This window comes from Ruditapes philippinarum, unplaced genomic scaffold (genome assembly GCF_026571515.1).
Source record: "Ruditapes philippinarum isolate M1 unplaced genomic scaffold, ASM2657151v2 ctg13771_1_1_1_1, whole genome shotgun sequence".
NCBI lineage: Eukaryota > Metazoa > Mollusca > Bivalvia > Venerida > Veneridae > Ruditapes > Ruditapes philippinarum.
The window spans coordinates 1-22,196 of record NW_026857631.1 but is presented as its reverse complement, the minus strand read 5'-3'; the positions used below and the strand labels follow the sequence as shown (position 1 = coordinate 22,196).

Here is a 22,196-nt window from a genome sequence, read left to right as displayed (position 1 = left end):
TTTTAATAATACATTTAAATATATTCATATGATCCATAACTCTGTATTATTTGGTTATTTATCCATTTTTCTGTATTCTTATTATGGCTCGTGCAAGTATTCAAGACTGGGTAATCAAAATCAAACTAAAAAACTCGATTAGGAGTAAATGTCAGTTCAAATCATGGTCTTTGTTTATGTAATTCAGCCGCCTCAAGACTCTATATACATGTTTTTACCTTAATTAGAATCTTTGGGTATAATTTCTATAATTCATCTTTCGACAATATTTCAAAAAAAATCACAAACCCACAGTTGAAGTAGCAAGGGGTTAGTAGTTTCAATTTTTATTGTTTAAAAGTTTTTTTTTACCTAATACAGGGGGTAACTTTTACCAATGAAAACTACTCCAGGGGGAGTAAACTCGTCTGTCCAATATCACACTCCAGATAATACACACTCTTACACCTGTAACATATAAACATGATTATATACCAGAATTCCATTAATTATTATCTCTTCATTTAAGTTGTCTGTTGCGGTAAAAGACTTTCAGATAATTACTTCCTCTGGCAAGTTAATTTACTTTACAACCATAAAATATATAAGTCTTCATTTTCATGGGAAAAAACTGAGGCAGTTTTTGTCAGAAACTGAAATATTCAAAGTGCTGGGACAAGATTGTTTGATTTTGCTAATGCTAAAAATAATTCAAAAGGAAAGGGTTTAATCATTTATCTGTTATAAGAATCATATCTTGTCACCTTTTGTACCAGCTTTTTCTATTTATACAAACATAGCAATACTCTTTTTAAAAAATGTTGATTTTTTACATAATGTTTACAACTTTACCTTTTTAATGTTGAATTTAAAAGCCTGTTTTAACGTAGATTTCCCTGAATCTTCCACCACATACTAACATTACTGGCACACCTGAAATAAAGTTTTAAACCCCAAAGTACTGTGATATTTTTTTGAATTTTCAAAACAACCTGTGCCTTTCTGAAAGAGGGAAATATATGCTATTATAGCATGATACATCAGAAAAGGGGTGGGGGAAAAAACCTGACATCAAGTTCAACCACTGAGAATGGAATTTACCCATACATTTTAAATATTTACAATTTTCAATTCAACTTACATACATGGTACATAGCAAAGGGCCATCTTTCAGTCAATTAAAAATTATCAACAAGCTGATTAAGTCAGGCAACTGTAAAATCATGGTTTGGTGAAGAAAATGTGCACAGGGCATTTCATAGGAAAAATACCTATTTTGGGCTAGGGGATCAACATAAATCCCAGTTTGTATAGTCTCATTATAAAACATGAGAGATATATAAACATGTGACTCTCATTGACACTCTTTGCTTCCATGTTTAGTTATAAAGAAAAGAATTCTTTTTGCTAGGCACTAAAATTTTTTTTGGTAGCTGTGATTTTTTGGGTAGGTAGCAGAGGGGAAACAATATTTCTAGGTTCAGAATCATATTGAAAACCGATTGTAGTGAAATGTTAGCCGGATTAAGTGAAAGCATTGCAACACTTTTCATTCTTCTTTCATTTTGCACATTAAAAAATTTTTATTCTGAAAGAAATGGGTGAGGAAAGATGTGAAAATTTTGCACACTAGTTTTTGGTTTTAAACCCCAATCTCAAAAAAAATTTTTCCCAGTACTTCCATGAAAACAACTTCTGGGCCCCTTTTATAAAAATTTAAACAATAAAAAAGTTTTTTAAAAACCTTTAAATTTCATATACATAAAAAATGAAATTTTTTTTTTTTGGGTTTTCATAAAATTACCCTAAAAACAAATAGGTTTTATTTAATGCTTTTTTTACTCGGGGTTTCACTACCCAAAAATCCCTGGGGGTCTTTTTTTGACAAATTTTTCCCATTTAAAAGATGAACCCCCCTTTTTAAAAAAAATTTGCCCCTCACTCACAGTATTTTGAAATCCTAAGTAAAATTTCAAACTTTTGCGAAATTTTAAAAGGGTTTCAAAATTTATTAAAGGGGTAAAAGGGGACCCCCTTTGTTTTATTAAAGGCAGATTTGAAGGGAAAAAGAAAATTACCTTCATTTTTTTGTATAAAATTTTTCTTCCCTTTACATCAAGTACGTTCTGTAATTGTTCTGACACACTGATCTCTGGAACATCCATATCTTCTCCAGGCATTTTAACAGACAGGGGAAGTAACTGCTTATTCAATAAAGTTTTATCACCATCAACTTTAAATATGTTTGTGTACGGGTGAAAATTTGAGATAAATGAACATAAAGTTGTTTTCAATTTGTCAAATTTTAGAACAACAAAAGTTTACTATCATTTAGGGAGTTTTTCAGCACGTTTATGACAGTTTTATCGTTAATTCCTAACATTGAATCAACTTGGTTAACAGCTGTTTTAGTCTTTGTAACCCCTTTTACCGTGCTAACTGTTACTAAACTGTTACAATCTGGAGAATATACATCGTAACCTTGACTACCAGGCACTAAATTGTATTCCATAACACTAGCAGTTCCAACTACAGCTTGAATTGTGACAACACCCTTCAGTGGGAACACACATGGATGAGATGCGATCACTAAAACACTGTCACCTACTGGTATAGCTATAGGGCTGAAACAACAACACCCAAACTTTATCATTATCAATATCTATATATAAAATTTAAAAATATAATATACATATGCAGACAAATAAAAAACAAACAATCTTATCTGAATTTATACAAAATAAATTGCATCAAATTTGAAAAATGTTAAAACTATTCACCATTCAATTATAACATGTATAACCGTCCCTACCCAGACGGGAGCGTCCGTGGCCGAGTGATTAAGGTCGTTGACTTCAAACCACTTGCCCCTCACCGCTGTGGGTTCGAATCCCGACAGGGACTTTGGATTCTTTCATGTGAGGAAGCTATCCATCTAGCTTACAGAACATCAGTGGTTCTACTCAGGTGCCCGCTTGTGTCTGAAATAATGCACGGAGGGGCCCCCAAGGTCTTCCTCCACCAGTAAAGCTGGAATGCGCCAAATGACATATACTGTGCTGGTGTGACGTAAAACCCAAATCAAACAAACAAACCCTACCCCGGCCATGGAGATTGGAGACTTTGGTAGAGAGTGGGATGTAATTTTCAAAGTTTGACCCATTAATCATTCCCTGCACTACCATGTCAATGTTTGCAATTTGTTGGAAAGTGAAGGAAAAAAATCACTGGGCATAAGTTATAAAAAAGAAACTAAAAACATCCTTATTACAAACAATTTTTTAGAACTTGATGCATTAAATGAGAGTTAAGTACCTTTTATGAGTGCTGGGTTGCCCACTGTCAAAATGGTCCCCATAACCAGCTCTAGACTGAAGTCTTCTACCTATATCTGTCCAGTCATCTCTATCATCAACAGATTCTTCTATACTCTTTTCTGATGGCTGTGTCTCACTTTCCTTATTGAAGTCTCTTTTAGACTTTTTCTTTACAACAGCAGTTTTATCATTTTCCAAAGAACCAATCTTTCTTTTCTTTATATTTTCATGCTTACTGTGAACATCTGAATCTATAGAGTCACTGTCAGTATTTCTATTATCTTCTGGTCTATCTGTGTCAACTGTTTTCCCACCTGCTTGTATGTCAACCAAGTCACTAGCAATATCACTTTCTTCATTATCATCATCTATTACCACCATACTAATATTAGTGTCACCATTATCCTCTTGTTCACTCTTCTGTTTTGTTTTGGCAACAGCTTTAGGACTAATTGAATTTGCTTTAGCTGACTTCTTACCTTTCTTGGATTTTCTTGATTTCTTTTTGTTCCCAGATTTTACATATTCAATTTGTTTTTCCTTTGGTAGAGAATTAATTGCATCAACAACCTCTACATGTTTGCTTTTTGGTTTGTCAGATTTATGTTTGTTTTTACTTTTAGTTCTCTCATCTATGACAGTTTCCTTGCATTTAACCTCAAATGCTGATACTCTTTTCTTTTTTAAAGGCATTTTTGAATTACCTGATTTCTTTAAGACGCTTTAATCTGAAATTTGAATGAAATCTTTTAAAATGTTTGACATCTAATACCAGTATTGAAAATAAACAAAACTGTTTGATAATACATGTATACAATTTTCAATACCAGTTTGTTTAAAAAAAGCAATCTGCTTGATAAAATGCAGCTTAACATCAAAATAACAATTTCTAGCATAGCACATACATGAACACAGCTCTAAATTCAATGTAAAATACAGTAAAACTATGTGCAAGATTGATTTTTAATCTTGTAACATGCTTCAGTTATGCTTTAGTTACCTCAAAATTATCAATATTCAAACAGTCTTCCCAGCCCTTGGTTATTATCCAATCTAGTCAAACTTACTAGTTTTGTCTAAGAAACGTCTAATTATTTTTTTCGAACGGGCAATTATTGACACCAAATCCAACCACAAACTGCATTTTTCTACACGGACACTGCCCACTAAGAAAATGTTGGGAGCGACAACTAGCAATGAAATGAAACAAGAGGGCCATGATGGCCCTGAGGTCGCTCACCTGTATATAGCCCCTCCACCCCCCCCCACCGGGGCCAATTTTTACCCAAGGGCTTTTATTTGTTTATTTGAACAGACTTGGTAGACACCCATAAGAAGATGTTTCATGCAAAACATCTAAGTTCTAGCTTATTGAGTTTTTTAAAAGAAGATTTTTTAAGTTTTTACTATGTTTTACACTACTTAGTTTTACACATATAGTTAAAAACAATGACACCCCTCGGGCAGGGCCAGTTTTGATCCCCGGGCTTTTATTTGAACAAACTTTGTAGATATTTACTTAAAGATGTTTCATGCTTAATATCTAAACTCTAGCTATTTGGTTTTTTTCAAAGAAGATTTTTAAGTTTTTGCTATACACATATAAGGAAAATCAATGACCCCCGTGGCGGGGCCAGTTTTGACCCCAGGGCTTTTATTTGAACATACTTGGTAGACACCCATTAGAACATGTCTCATGCTAAATATCTTAGCTCTAGCTCTTTGGGTTCTTTAAAAGAAGATTTTTTAAGTTTTTACTACATGCTTATAGGGAAAATCAATGACCCCCTGGGGCGGGCCAATTTTGACCCCAGGGCTTTTATTTGAACAAACTTGGTAGACATTCACTAGAAGATGTTTCATGCCAAATATCTAAGCTCTAGCTCTTACAGTTCTTTAAAAGAAGATTTTTTAAGTTTTTACTATATGCATATAGGGAAAATCAATGACCCCCGGGCGGGGCCAATTTTGACCCCATGGCTTTTATTTGAACAAACTTTGTAGACATTCACTAGAAGATGTTTCATGCCAAATATCTTAGCTCTAGCTCTTTGGTTTTTTAAAAGAAGATTTTTTAAGTTTTTACTTTATGCATATAGGGAAAATCAATGACCCCCTGGGGCGGGGCCAATTTTGACCCCAGGGCTTTAATTTTGAACAAACTTGTAGACATTTACTAGAAGATGTTTCATGCCAAATATCTTAGCTCTAGCTCTTACAGTTCTTTAAAAGAAGATTTTTAAGTTTTTACTATTATGCATATAGGGAAAATCAATGACCCCCGGGCGGGCAATTTTGACCCCAGGGCTTTTATTTGAACAAACTTGGTAGACACTCACTAGAAGATGTTTCATGCCAAATATCTTAGCTCTAGCTCTTACGGTTCTTTAAAAGAAGATTTTTTAAGTTTTTACTATATGCATATAGGGAAAATCAATGACCCTGGGGCGGGGCCAATTTTGACCCCAGGGCTTTTATTTAAACAAACTGGGTAGACACTCACTAGAAGATGTTTCATGCCAAATATCTTAGCTCTAGCTCTTTGGGTTCTATAAAAAAAAGAATTTTTTAAGTTTTTACTATATGCATATAGGGAAAATCAATGACCCCCCGGGGCGGGGCCAATTTTGACCCCAGGGCTTTTATTTGAACAAACTTGGTAAATATTCACAAGAAGATGTTTCATGCCAAATATCTTAGCTCTAGCTCTTACAGTTCTTTAAAAGAAGATTTTTAAGTTTTTACTATATGCATATAGGGAAAATCAATGACCCCCGGGGCGGGGCCAATTTTGACCCCAGGGCTTTTATTTGAACAAACTTGGTAGACACTCACTAGAAGATGTTTCATGCCAAATATCTTAGCTCTAGCTCTTACGGTTCTTTAAAAGAAGATTTTTTAAGTTTTTACTATATGCATATAGGGAAAAACAATGACCCCTGGGGCGGGGCCAATTTTGACCCCAGGGCTTTTATTTGAACAAACTTGGTAGACACTCACTAGAAGATGTTTCATGCCAAATATCTTAGCTCTAGCTCTTTGGGTTCTTTAAAAGAAGATTTTTAAGTTTTTACTATATGCATATAGGGAAAATCAATGACCCCCCAGGGCGGGGCCAATTTTGACCCCAGGGCTTTTATTTGAACAAACTTGGTAGACACTCACTAGAAGATGTTTCATGCCAAATATCTTAGCTCTAGCTCTTACGGTTCTTTAAAAGAAGATTTTTTAAAGTTTTTACTATATGCATATAGGGAAAATCAATGACCCCCCCAAGGCGGGGCCAATTTTGACCCCAGGGCTTTTATTTGAACAAACTTGGTAGACACTTACTAGAAGATGTTTCATGCCAAATATCTTAGCTCTAGCTCTTACGGCTCTTTAAAAGAAGATTTTTTTAAGTTTTAACTATATGCATATATGAAAAATCAATGACCCCCTAGGGCGGGGCCAATTTTGACCCCAGGGCTTTTATTTGAACAAACTTGGTAGACACTCATTAGAAGATGTTTCATGCCAAATATCTAAGCTCTAGCTCTTAGGGTTGTTTAAAAGAAGATATTTAAAGATTTTTCTTTCGGTTGCCATGGCAACCAGAGTTCTGCATGGAATTAAATTCTTTGAACAATTTTTAAAGATGACCACCAAAGGAACATTCCTGTGAAGTTTGGATGAAATTGGCTCAGTGGTTTATGAGGAGATGTCATTTAAAGCAAAAGTTTACGGACGGACGCCGGACGGACGGCCAGACGCCGGACGAAAAGCGATCACAAAAGCTCACCCTGTCACTTTGTGACAGGTGAGCTAAAAACACCCACTTTACCTAAAAGAAAACAGTTTTCTTTAAACACATTCCCAAGATTTCATTGTTAAATAAAGAACTAAAGAAACATAACCTCACTTATCACACACCTGTGCCGATTTTGCGACTCCGTTTATATGGTATTGCACGGGGTTTTGATGTGCTTCATTAGCGTTTTCAAACATAGTGTAAAGACGCGCTAAATGTTAGCGTTATACTATAGGAGCGTCAATGAAAAATAGAATATTAAATTGGTGTAAGTTCATTCCTGAATTTATTGCACTTGTTAAATAAAATAATATTATGCTGGTCAGAGGCTCGCATAATATAATTTTATTCAACCCATGCAATAAATTCAGTATTGAACTTACACCCATTCAATATCCTCTATTTAGTTTCTCTCTCAATGATAATCAGGTTTTAAATCTACCATTTTTTAAAGCCACTAGCCTCCAGATGGTAAAATGAAAACAAGACAAAATTTTACCATAGGTTCTTGCATGGAACGTCTTGAGACTTAAACTTTTGTCACCTACATACAGTTCAACATTTTGATCTACAGAAGAATTTCAAAGTTTCTCGGAAAAGGTGTTTTTACTGTTTACAGAAATAGTAGCCCAATTAATTGTACTGTCAAAGTGAAACAAGATTCTTACCCGGAACAAAAATATCTCAGAATCATCAAAATATCTTGACTTAGTACTGTCTGCAAAATTTAGCCCAACTTATGCTAATACTAGTACTACACAGTAAGTAGCCCAACTAATTGTACTATGCAATGAGATTTATTCAGTGCAGGCAATCTCAATCACCTTATGAAAAGTGTTATTTCATAAAATATTTTTGAAGTACTTTTGGCTAAAGCATAAACATGACATAATCTAAAGCCTCTATGACATCAGCCCTTGTAACAGCAGCCATATAAATGCATTTTTACAAAAATCGTTGTGTTTTGTACAGGAGCCGCAAGACATTCACACAAATTCTTAAGGTCACAAGGTTGCTGCAATCACAGACTGATTTCTCAACATGCACATTATTTCTGCGATTTTTTGACAAATTATTGAAGTCTTAAGACAATCCCATGATAGATTATTGATTTCTTTAAGTTCTCATGTAAATTTTTTTTGTGAATATGCGACAACCGCAGGGCTGTCACACAAGCATCAATTGGCTACCTCGGGTCATAAGCAAATTCTACAATCACAAATCTGTCTAGATTGGCTTGGAATTTTCCTGCGACCTTTCTACAGCACAGATTTCTCTGCAAAACTTATGAACCAAATTTTGATCGGCTGATGTGATAGAGGCTTAAACATAACTAGTGTCATTTCTTTCCTAAAAATCACATTGTCCCACTGCTTACTCTAATTTTCTTGAAATCTTGACATTAAATAAAATACTGATGTAGAAAAACCAGAGATTAACATGGAAAAAAATCAAATTGATTATTTCACAACATTAGACAAACAATATACAGTAAATACAGAAAAGATCATTTGAAAATATTAAGGCCATCATTTCCAAAACTTTATAAGCCGCTTTTTAACATTTTTTTTTATCTCATGTGCTGCATTAAATGTTTGGATCAGACCCATTACGAAACCTAACCAGAATAACAAACGTTGATTTTTATTATATGCTTTTCGGTGGTTTATAGAAATATATCAGTGATATAAAACTGGTAATTTCACTGTTTGAAACAGTGAAATTACCACTTTGATAATTTCACTGTTTTGAATTTAAGACCCTTACATTGTTTCAGTGAAATACCAGCATGCACAGAGCTGGGTACCAACTTAATGACGTGACGTCGTAAATGTCGTCACGTTGTTTTATTATTTGGCGTGCTTTTCATTCAGTTTTAGGTTTAATGTCTTTTTAAAACGTTTTTTTTTGCATATAATAAAAAGAAAATTTGTTTAGTTTAGAGTAAGATCGAAAGATATTTAACCTTGTGAACACCAAAAGTTCATACTTCACTCATGGCTGCGCAACTCGTGAAATATACCTTTTGGTGCTCACTCGGTGAAATATATTCCGATCTTACACTGAACTAAACAAATATCCTCTATAACTTTATTTTTCATTTGCAATTACCCTATTGTGCATTTTGTGATAAAACAATTATTTTAATATTGTTCTTCTATACCATTTAAAGTATCAAAATATTAATACTTTCATTAAAATTGCCAATTTAACTGTGAAACATCAATTATCTGGACCTCAGTGGGCCATCACATAAAGGAGCTACATGTAAGCCAGACATTGTATGACGTTACTTTACATCATGGAATAATCGTTGAATGTCAGAATACAAGCGTGTCAGGTTCCTGGCTAGAATATATCAGACGTTATGGGCTTGTTATAGTTTTTGTTGGTCAAGTCTAACATCCTAATAAAGTCTGCGAAAAATAGGCAAAGCCCGAGACCCAGTTTAGTAAAATCCCATTCGGGCTAGCATAAAACATTAATTTATCACATAACTTAAGGAATTTAATTAAATAAGAGGATTTAATCATGATTCTTTGGACATGACAGTGTAATTATTTTGTTAAAATGTATTCATTTTCTACTTTTGTTAATAAAAAGCTCAAAATTAATGTAAATATAGTTAATATACGCTGTCTTAATTGTTTTTTGTTCCGCCAGATTTTCTAGCACAACATGCTATGGGTTTTTGAGCAATTTCGATATAACATTGCTTGCTTAAAGGGTGTAACAGTTTACCGGTATACCGATATATTGCAATATGAAAAAACAAATTTCGTACCACGGTACGATTTTTGGAAAACCGGTATTTTATCAAAATTATATTTTTCAATTAATTGCCTTCTAATTTTGTACAAATTTCACATAAAATCTTTAATTGGTGAATTTGTTGGCGCCAACGTAAGATAAAAGTATTCCGACAACTAGTACACTTAAAAGTCAATAAGCGGCCGCATAATTTACATTAGCGGCCCAGATGTGAAAGGCCACACGCGACTAGTTTTGTTTATCAAATTGTGTGACACTTTACTTCCTATTTATTCCTTACATTTTTATTAAGTTTCTACTAAAAATATATACACATAATAATAATATATAAATGTTACCCAATCTTTACATCAAAACATATACATGACAATATGTATACGCTTCAGCAAAATGGCAATATATTGCAACACGGTTTTTGCTGTATTGTTACACCCCTAGCTTGCTTAGAAGCAAAATATTTCAAAGCGACATTATATTTAAGACTTATATCTGGCACAATCATTGGTGGACTTTCTAGGTCTCTCTTCAGCGTTCACTCATAGTATATAAATTATGGGTACGGTGAAGACCTTAAGCTAGGCCTTTACTTTACATTATCCGGTGTAGGGTTGTGAGATCAGATAACTCTTGATGTTTAAACCCCTCAAAGTTAATTCATTTAAAACAATGATTATCTAATCAACTTGTCATTCAAATACTTTTAGCTGGATTTGGATTGTCTTCATATACTGTATTGTGCTATTTTGTGTATGTACTAATTTGTATATAGGCTAAGGCAATATCTCCCCTCTAGAACCTTGATTCTGATCCATAACAGACATACAGGTATAACAGTATGTTCAGGGGAGGACCCTAGATAATGTTGGTATAACTTTTGGTCCAACCCTTTTTTATGTACATTATATTTATGCTTAAGATAATGATATTTGATTGTGTTAATTTATCATGTACAAAATATACAATAAAATATTATTTAAAAAACTAAACTATAACAGTACGTCAAATATATATTTTCACTCCACAAATTTGAGACCAAATTGATGCTATGATCTGAACCTTAGAGCTACCACAGGCACGAGTATCGGACCTGGGAAGAAAAAATATGACCAGATTGATAATAAAACCTGTGTTCATCTTTAAAAAGTCAAAAAAAAAAAAAATTGTAAATAATGACCTCCTTTAAAAATATACTATAAGTTAAGAGAAGGCCGGAAACTCCAGATTCGAGCCTACTAGCAAGTGATTCATTTCCCGGGCCGTTGTGAAAACAATTGGCCAGACAATTAAAAAAAACCTTTATCACTATTTTACGTTTGTATTAAGCTTCAAAATGAGACCAACCCAAAGTCTCTAGCCCTACCAGTTCATGAAATATCTATCAGGAAACGAGCGAACTCGTGCTAAAAATCCTTGGTAGACAGAATTGCGGCACAACGATTCGGTACGTAAACATAAACTAATACATGTATGCCAGCTGAGTACCGGTCAAAATCACTTGAATTTACTAAATAATATTACTAAATACATTAAGTTGGACCACTCACAACCATCAGTAGCATCTGATGCACGCGAAATTTGAATTTCAAACCTTTCCACGGTCTTTATCTATCTATCTATCTATCTTCCATATAGTCAAACCCCTGCTGAGGACCTAGACTTGACACGCGTCAACTGACAAGAATGTTAGTAAAAGAGCTGAAATAAAAGAATATAAAAGTAAAGGAAATGAGTATATTGTTAAAAACAGGTTAAAAACAGAAAAGGTATTTTAGGGAGACGTATGTTCAATCCGGCTTACAGCCAGACTGAACTCGGGGCCAGACAAGTTTATGATTTCAGGTGGTAAAGCATTCCAGTGGACAATTGTTCTTGGGAAAAATGAATATTTATAGTAATCAGTTTTAGTTTGGACTTTTTGGAATGCATGGAGATGGCATGTTCTAGATGATCTTGTAAGAGGGACGATATACTTTGGGAAAGGAATAGCCACCTGGTCATGCAGGATGTTGTGAAACATGACCAGGCGTTGGTCAATACGCTGAAGGTCAAGGCACCTCCATTGAAGGGAAGTCAACATGTCAGTGACACTTGACATACGGCCAAAGTCATGTTTTGACCCACCTAGCAGCCCTTCTCTGGACTGACTCTATCTGGTCAATGAGAGTTCCTGTGTAGGGGGACCAGACCGTGGAGCTGTACTCAAGCTGGGGTCTGACAAGTGTCTTGTATGCGGTTGACTTTAATCTTTCTGAGTGAACCTTGATGTTTCGGCGTAGAAAACCAAGTGTTTTGATTCGCCTTTGTTGTGATGTTGTTTATGTGTTTGTTCCATGTTAAATCATTTGATATTGTAATGCCAAGGTATTTTGCAGATGGAACTGTTTCTAATCAGTGATTTCTTTCACTTAATTGGGAAGAGGCCTTAGCCTCTTGATTTTGGGAAAAATTATCACTTAAATTGCTCATTTGGGAAGTAAAAAAGCTGGTTTAAGTTAAGATTTTTGGGAAAACTGCATGATTTTAAAGAAAATTTCAATTGGGAAGAGGCCTTTTTTCGGAGTCTGTTATATAAGTAGGAAAATCACTGCAAATGTGGTGTTATGTAGAAGGTATTTTGTTGGAATGACTGTTTTTCGTTTTGTGATTTGGATAACCTGGCATTTTGATGGATTAAATTGCATGTCCCATTTTGTTTCCCATTGTTCAAGTTGGTGTAAGTCATGTTGTAGTAAGCTAGAATGAGAAGCGACAGTCAGAGATAGATAGATGGCTGTGTCATCAGCAAATAGGCGGACTTTAGAGGATTGGACACATTCAGGAAGGTCATTGATGTATATAAGAAATAAGAGAGGTCCGAGGACCGAGCCCTGGGGAACACCGGAGGAGACTGGTATGGAGCTGGATGTGGAGCCATTTACCACCACGGACTGTGACCTGTTATCAAGAAAAAACCTTTGATCCATTTAAGAGTCTGACCCCTTATACCGTAGAAATGCAGCTTATACAGGAGTTTTTCATGGTTGACCATATCAAAGGCCTTAGAGAAGTCAAGAAGGATTAAGTCTACTTGGCTTCTCTGATTTACTGACTGTAGGATATCATCTATAAGCATTAATAATTGGGATTGACATGACCTTTTTTCTCGGAAACCATGCTGCAATTCATAGAACAAGTTTGATCTAGTAAAGTGCTTTGTTATACTGGAGGAGACAATGTGTTCCAGGGTTTTACACAAGATACAGGTAAGAGAGATAGGTCGATAGTTGGCTGGGTCTGACTTGCTACCTTTTTTAAAGACAGGGGCGACATTTGCCATTTTCCAGATGTCTGGTAGAGTGCTGGACTGCAGTGATTTCTGGAAAAGTTTGGACACTATAGGGGCTAATTCTTTACTGGTATTTTTGAGCACAATGGGTCTAATTTGATCAGGTCCTGCAGCCTTATGGGGGTTGAGGTTTTTTAAAAGCTTCTCAACACCTTTAACAGAGATATCAATATCACGCATGGGGTTATGGGGGCTAAATGGTGTGTGGGGAACCTCTCTACCTGTATCTGCCTGATCCTGTACCTTCATATCAGCAAGGAATTTAAGAGAAACAGGGGATTTAGAAGTGAAAACTGATTGAAATTGTTCATTTAGTACTGTTGCCTTGTCTTGATCTGATGTATACAGTTTATTGTGTTTTCAGTGAGTCAATGCCAAAAGAATCTTGTTTTGAATGTTTTAATTGTGAATATAGATTTTTGGTGTTTGGTCTGGTTTGTGTTTGTTTCATGTTCTTGAGAGATGTTGTTGTTAATGTTTAGTATATCTTCTAAGTAATTTTGATAGGCTAACTTAGTTTCTTTCTGCAGAGATGTTTTAATACTGAGATATTTTTCTCTAGATTTATTTGAGTTATGGCTCTTGTACAGTACTGCTTGTAGGCTTTGTCCCTTTTCCTGTATAAACGTTTGAGGTTGACCTTGATCCATGGGAGTTTATTTTTGGAGGATGACCATTTTGATGGGATGAAAGTATTGACCCCTTCCTCAATTGAGCTGGAGATTCCTTTCTACGCCATTGTCAATCAGCTGTTCGATATTTTGTAACGAGTCTTCTGATTGGCCAATAGCAACGAAAACCGCAACGTTTCACACAAGGATGCCTAATGGCGTAGAAAGCGATTGAAAGACCGTGAAAATGTTTGAAACTCAAATCTCGTGTGTATCAGTCTATCAGATGCTATTGACAGTTGTGAGTGGTCTCATTCAATGAATTTAGTAATATTATTTAGTTAATTCAAGTGATTTTGACCCGTACTCAGCTGACACACATGTATTAGTCTATGTTTACCTGTTTACGTACCGAATTGTTGTGCCGCAATTTTGTCTACCAAGGATTTTTAGCACGAATTCGCTGATAGATATTTCATGAACGGGTAGGGCTAGAGACTTGGGGTTGGTCTCATTTTGAAGCTTAATACAAACGTGAAATAGTGATAAAGGTTTTTTTTAATTGTCTGGCCAATTGTTTTCACAACGGCCCGGGAAATGAATCACTTGCTCGTAGGCTCGAATCTGGAGTTTCCGGCCTTCTCTTAACTTATAGTATATTTTTAAAGGAGGTCATTATTTACATTTTTTTTTTGGTTTTTGACACTTTTAAGATGAACACAGGTTTTATTAGTCCAATATATTAGACGTTACAGGCTTGTTGCTTTGCCCAGAAGCAAAAATATCTCAAAGCGACGTCAGGGTGCATAGAAAAACCGGAAAGCACCGGATAGCACCGAAAAACCGGAAAGCACTCAAATTTCTCATAAAAACATATGAAAACGTTAATTAATCGGTTTGAAAGTGTTACCAATCGATTTATTAGATTAAAATCTTTCAGACAAGTCATTTTTATATTTATATATTGATAATTATTACGAGTATTTAGGAAAATAGATATATCGAGTGCTTTCCGGTCCTGTTAAGATACATGTACATTACCGGATAGCAAAGTATTGTTTATCAAAGTAATACATGAAAACTTTATTTTATTGGTTTGAAAGTGTTACCAATCGATTTATTAGATCAAAATCTTACAGACAAGTCATTTTTATGAAAATATATTGATAATTATTACGAGTTTTTAGGAAAATGAATATATCGAGTGCTTTCCGGTCCTGCATGCTAAGGTACATGTACTTCACCGAATAGCAATATAGTTTATCAAAGTAATACATGAAAACGTTATTTTATTGGTTTGAAAGTGTTACCAATCGATTTATTTGATCAAAATCTTTCAGACAACATGTTTTTATAATAATAATATGATTATTATAACGATTATTTAGGAAAATAGATATATCGAGTGCTTTCCGGTCCTGTGAAGTTACATATACATTACCGAATAGCAATATATTTTCTCAAACAATCACATAAGATCTTTGTTTTATTGTATTGTTAATGTTACCCAATCGATTTATTAGGTATCATACAGTATTATTTCATGTTTTATTCTAAATTCTATGATTATTTAAAAGATTTATGAATGTTAAAGAAATTGAGAATGCTTTCCGGTTTTGTTAAGTATATGTACATCACCGAATAGCACTCGAATTTTCCATAAAAAAACGTATAACCTTCATTTTATTGAATTGAAAACGTTACCAATCGATTTATTAGGAAAAAATCTCCCTGACATTATTTTTTTATAATTATTATTACGAATAAAAAAAAATATATATTAAAATAGATATATCGAGTGCTTTCCGGTCCTGCACATTCTATCATTGCTTTCCGGTCCTGTGAAGAAAATAATAGTAATACATCACCGAAAAACACTGGTCCTCTTACCTCAGACATACAGATGGTATATAAATATTTAAAATGTATGTACCTTGTCTAATATATTAATATATTTATTTGTTGTAGGCTATATGGAAGACAAGAGGATTCAAAATAGCAGGAAGAGAAGAACAATAATTGTTTCAGTGATGTTTTTTTTATTTTTGACAATAAACAGTGCAATAAATAAAAATAAACGAAACTAATTACTAAGAACAAAATAAACAGATATAAAACAGAACTTAGCAAACATATATACATACATAATTGAAAAATAAGTATGATATTGAAATCAATCAAGGCACACTTCACGCCTCGTTTATTACACGTGCACACGCTGATTGAACGGACACACGCTGATTTAATTATCACATTTAAAGAGGTGTTAAAAATTCACAATAACTTGATGTATTTAACTGATTAACTCCGTCATGATTTTTGATATTTTATTTAAGAGATATTCCAATTTAGATTTAATAGCACTACTAGCATTTAAATAAAAATTATGGTAATGGATTAATTTTGTTGAGGTTTATATACAATTTTATTCAAATAAGAGTACATTTTAATAGCACCTTGATATAAAGTTCTAAGAGATTCCGTATATATCCGTTACAAACATTTCTTTTCATGAGTGCCGTAATAATCTTCATTAAACAAAATTAATTTTATATCAAAAGAGTGTGTAGTTAATTGCAATTTCTAATTATCTAATTTAATGTGCATGTAAAGGACAGTGTCTAATTAATGCAACTTTGATGTGCAGGTCGGTACTCTCAATTATCATAATTGTATACAATTTGATTAAATCATCACCTTTATGTGCTTCAATATACAAGGTCTTTAATCAGCATGGATTAGCACGTGTGATAAACAATACAACAACTACTGTCTTCCACTGATGACCACATTGCTTTTCGGTACACATAGTATGGTCAAAATAAAGACATAACTGAACGAAAATTTATAAGTTTTTCTTTATTTTACATGAAATATAAAAATATAATAATAAAATATGGTTCAATGCTTTGAATAACTTCTTGGTACTTTTTACACATCATCTTTCTGTCCTTCACACAACCTATAAAATATTAGAGATATATGGTATGAGTAAGATTGAAAAATTGTGTAACTAATCATAATATTTTTAAATAAAATAAGTTCAACTTAATAAATCAATTTATAACACTTTCACATAATTAATGTGAAGGATTAGTGTGATTTATATAAATATTCGAGTGCTATTCGGTAAAGTAGATGTACTTTAGCATTACCGGAAAGCAATCAATATACAACTTTGTAGCAGTTTTGAAAATCGCGTAATGAAACATAAAATATTTATAAAAACGTCATGATATACAGATCTTCAACTACTAAATAGATTGAAACCACTTTCAAACCAATAAAATAAAGTTTTCATGTATTACTTGGATAAACAATATTGCTATTCGGTAATGAACATGTATCTTAGCAGGACCGGAAAGCACTCGATATATCAGTTTTCCTAAATACTCGTAATAATTATCAATATATATTTATAAAAACATGTTGTCTGAAAGATTTTGATCTAATAAATCGATTGGTAACACTTTCACACCAATAAAATAAAGTTTTCATGTATAACTTTGATAAAACAAAATTGCTATCCGGTAATGAAGATGTACCTTAGCAGGACCGGAAAGCACTCGATATATCTTATTTTCCTAAATAATCGTAATAATAATCATAATATAATTATAAAAACGGTTTGTCTGAAAGATTTTGATATAATAAATCGATTGGTAACACTTTCACACCAATAAAATAAAGTTTTCATGTATAACTTTGATAAACAAAATTGCTATCCGGTAATGTACATGTATCTTAACAGGACCGGAAAGCACTCGATATATCTTATTTTCCTAAATACTCGTAATAATTATCAATATATTTTTATAAAAATGACTTGTCCGTAAGATTTTGATCTAATAAATCGATTGGTAACACTTTCAAACCGATAAATTAAAGTTTTCATATGTTTTTATGAGAAAATTGAGTGCTTTCCGGTTTTTCCGTGCTATCCGGTGCTTTCCGGTTTTTCTATGCACCGTCATAAGACTGACATATACTTACATATTGACATAATATGAAAAAGGCAAAGCCTCAAAGCGAGCTCGATGTACTTTTTACGTGAAATAATCGCTCATTTTAATTTAATGTAAAACTTAAAACGTTTGCGACATTAAAATAGCGTACTTGATTTGTTTGTTTTGCACGCGTTGTTTGGCGCTACATTGTGACGTCACGTAAACAATACTTTAAACGTCTGTACAGCGTTAACAACTGAATAAAAGATATTGGTGTTCGAATTCATTTTCTTAGTTAGACCATTTTCTTTCATTCTAGATAGTTTTCACAACAAAATTCGACAAAAAAATTGTTTTTATTTATCAGATTTCAAACAAAATGGCGCCTTCGATTTTCATTTTTTATTCACAGCTTCCGTTATTCTGGTTCCCTGTCCAATTATGGTTCCCATAGACGTGCGCGGGTGACCAGTCTACATGCACATCCGTTTTCAGCCAGAATTCTTCAGTTTTTATCGTTATCTTTAAATTCGAAAGGTTGCGATGTGTCCAATTCGGTACTTTGGACGAAAGTTTTCAAAACCATCACTTAGCAGGTACTCGCGTTACCGTTAAGCTCGCTTTGCGAGCAGGCCCTTCGGGCCAGCTCGTCGAGCTCGCTAATATGAAAAAGGCAAAGCCTCAAAGCGAGCTCGATGTACTTTTTACGTGAAATAGTATGAAATAATCGCTCATTTCAAATGCAGTATATAGTGCGTGTGACGTCACACGTACTGTGTTAATTATGGCCCCGCCCCTGTCGTGAAATGAATAACGAGTTTTGAAAACGTTGATAAAAATTTGTTTATTTTATTTCACTCTATAATTTTTCAAGCGAAATAAAGATTATTCAAAGTGAAATAAATGTAAAACTTAAAACGTTTGCGACATTAAAATAGCGTACTTGATTTGTTTGTTTTGCACGTGCTGTTTGGCGCTACATTGTGACGTCACGTAAACAATAGTTTAAACGTCTGTACAGCGTTAACGACTGAATAAAAGATATTGGTGTTCGGATTCATTTTCTTAGTTAGACCATTTTCTTTCATTCTAGATAGTTTTCACAACAAAATTCGACAAAAAATTGTTTTTATTTATCAGATTTCAAACAAAATGGCGCCTTCGATTTTCATTTTTTATACACAGCTTCCGTTATTCTGGTTCCCTGTCCAATTATGGTTCCCATAGACGTGCGCGGTTGACCAGTCTACACATCCGTTTTCAGTCAGAATTCCTCAGTTTTTATCGTTATCTTTAAATTCGAAAGGTTGCGATGTGTCCAATTCGGTACTTTGGACGAAAGTTTTCAAAACCATCACTTAGCAGGTACTCGCGTTACCGTAAAGCTCGCTTTGCGAGCAGGCCCTTCGGGCCAGCTCGTCGAGCTCGCTATTAATGACAAAATATTCAAGAGACATATAAAACAGTTCATTCTCTCAAGAAAACAATGTTGTATTAGTTTCCTAAATAACTTGCATGAATTAATGTGTTAATGTTCATCACATTGTCATCCAATCGCCTGTTGTCCCATTGAATCTTTCCAAGACAATCGCTGATCGCATAACAATGTAGTAATCTGATCCATGGGTAATTAAAACTGTGATAGAACCGCTGAATGACAAATGCCAATTGCTTAATTTAATTAGTTATAAGTACTAAACATGTATTTAAATTCTAAATTTGATTATTTCTAAAATCAATCATATTGCAAAAAAATTAGCCTACCAAAGTTAATTCCTTCTAAGGCAACGGTATATTGATAAATATGTAAATAACAAACGGGAGTCCGAGTAGACTATGTGCCGGGAGCATCTTTTAAAAAGTATAGATCTATATGAGGTCTAGAAATGAAACAAAATTGAAATCAGATCGAAACATAAGCTATTAAAGAAAATATAGAATATTTATTTTTTTGCGATTTTGCGAGACAGCTGTGCCGTGAAGGAGGTAGTCATGTAACCAAGGAGATAGCTCTATAATGTGAAAGAAGACCACCAATGATACTAGTATTGGATAAGAATGTAAAAAGCTTCCCGTGATAAAATATCTTTAGGATGTTGGTATGATGGGTATTTTATGGAGAAAGAATCCAATTATTTGACTGTTAGGATTTTGGAAATATTTGTTTCATACTAGCAGTTGTTCGTGCTACATTATTCACAAAATGATCTTATTTTTATTGTTACAGGTCCCAACTTCAGGATAATAAGTAAGCTATAATAATGCGAACACTGTGTACAAACACATTTTATATGTACATATAAAATTACCTAACAGCAACATAGTAGGAGCACATTGCTCTAAACAATTTAGCATGCCTGAGAATTTGAAACATCACATAGTAACCGTTCACATGGGGAAAAGAAATATGATTGCGACAGTTGTGACAAGAAATATTTGTGTTCCCTATTATAAATGCCCAGGGAGTTTTCATTTTAGCTAACTTAGCTACAGTGTTTCCAGCTATTCAGAAAGCTATGCATTTTTTCCTTTCAAACACATTTCATATCCAGTAATGCTGAATAATGAAAATAACGTAAGCATTGTGCAAAAGTGACGCAGACTTGAGATGCAATTCTGTGGCCGAAACGAGTACCAAGGAAAGATGATGAACCAATATTTTGTATTTTATTTTTATTGTACATCAAATCGAGAGAAGTGAATAAGCACATAGGGTTCCTTCAGTGTGACGATAACAAATAACACAAATTTATCAACTTTACGTTTGTTGGAAATCTACATGGTTTAGCATTCTTCGAATTTCGATATTTGGTGTAAAATACATTTCATATCCAGTAATGCTGAATAATGAAAATAACGTAATTGTGTTCCCTATTATAAATGCCCAGGGAGTACAACAAATATTTCTGCCTCAGCTGACGTTTGAACTCAGATCTCATTCCAATACAGGAAATTGTTTTCTATCAATTGAATCGTTCCACTAAAGAGACATACATCACTTAGTCTACAATAACAAGCTTATTATATTTTATTATCTTGTAAATAAAAACATGAACATGTAGCGAATACAATTCTTTAAAAGAAATAAAGAGTAAGTTAAATAATGAGCTCTAGACAAATAATATAATAGAGAACTGTAAGATGATGCTAAATCTAATTATTAAAGTCAAAAGGTAATTATGCATAATTTGAAGACATGAATTTCAAATTTCAAAGCAGTACTGAACCAATCTTAATAAATCTATAGTTTTTATTGTTGTATCATGTAAGGAATAAAGGACAATTACAGGATGTTTGTTATGTGAAATTCTAAGTACTTCACATTAACAAGGATTAAATTACATGTCAATGTCTTTCTCCCATGCTTATGACATGGAAATTCGTTCACCGTGAGTAAAGAAGTAAGAGCTGTCCGAAAGCAGTCCTCTCGACTTTATCAATACGTTATAGTAAACAAGAGCTTGGGTAATGTAAGTATTAACAAAGAGGAAACTTTCATTCACAAAAATAAAATAATGTACATGATATATTGTCATCAGTCTTGTATATTAACCAAAGTATTTGATTCACAAAGTACTTTATTTCAGTCAAAATCCATGCCAGAATGATTGCTCTTGGAATTTGACATTAAATCAAGCTTCATGTTAATACAAACATTATTTGTTTTTGAAAGATTAATGCCGAATAATTTTCTAAATTCATAAAGAGCCATAATTCAGTCTAAATCCATATCAGGTATGCTCTTTGGATAGTCACGCTCAATTATGATAATGAAGAAATGTTTCAAGTGACTCCCAATTATGATCCCAAAATGTTCATTATGTTTCAAGTTATTTTGTATCTCTACGGACATTGGACAGTGACTTTCTATTATGCTCTCAAATAAGTGTGAAGTTACAAGCAAATATCGCTAGTGGTTGATGAGATATTATTTTGCATGTTAAACTTTGTCCAAAGCGTATTTAAATTTAATAGACTAAAGCCGTTGACGACGCCAACGATGACGCCGACGCCCGGGTGAGTAGGATTGCCCCACTATTCGTTGGTAAAACAAACTAAACATATGACCTTAGAAGTCGGTTAGTGGTTTCTGAGTTAATACCATAAAAGGCATTAAATAATAATAATAATAAAAATAATAATAAAAATAATAATAATAATAATAATAATAATAATAATAATAACAACAACAACAACAACAACAACAACAACAACAACAACAACAACAACAACAACAACAACAACAACAATAATAATAATAATAACAATAATAATAATGACTTGGTGTATCTCACATATTCTTTTTGACTTAAATCCATGTTATTGGAAGCTGTGTATGTTATATACATCAAACTATAATTTATCACACTCATCACTGTGACTGAGAAATACGATTGTTTTAGAACTATTTGAAAAGTGGAGATTCATGTAAAAAGGTCTTGTTTAAATTATGAT

The 22,196-nt window shown here is 33.5% G+C and overlaps 1 protein-coding gene across 1 annotated transcript; it reads right to left on the bottom strand.

Annotated features, from left to right (window-relative positions):
- Nucleotides 1-2,103: 2,103 nt before the first annotated feature.
- Nucleotides 2,104-19,614, bottom strand: LOC132750416 (uncharacterized). Its single transcript, XM_060740393.1, has 3 exons — nucleotides 19,506-19,614; nucleotides 3,295-4,024; nucleotides 2,104-2,603 (listed from the first exon to the last, which is right to left on the bottom strand). Exons 2-3 carry the CDS (start codon nucleotides 3,987-3,989, stop codon nucleotides 2,285-2,287), a joined length of 1,014 nt encoding a protein of 337 aa, XP_060596376.1. The 5' UTR covers nucleotides 3,990-4,024; nucleotides 19,506-19,614; the 3' UTR covers nucleotides 2,104-2,284.
- Between the last annotated feature and the right edge of the window lie 2,582 nt (nucleotides 19,615-22,196).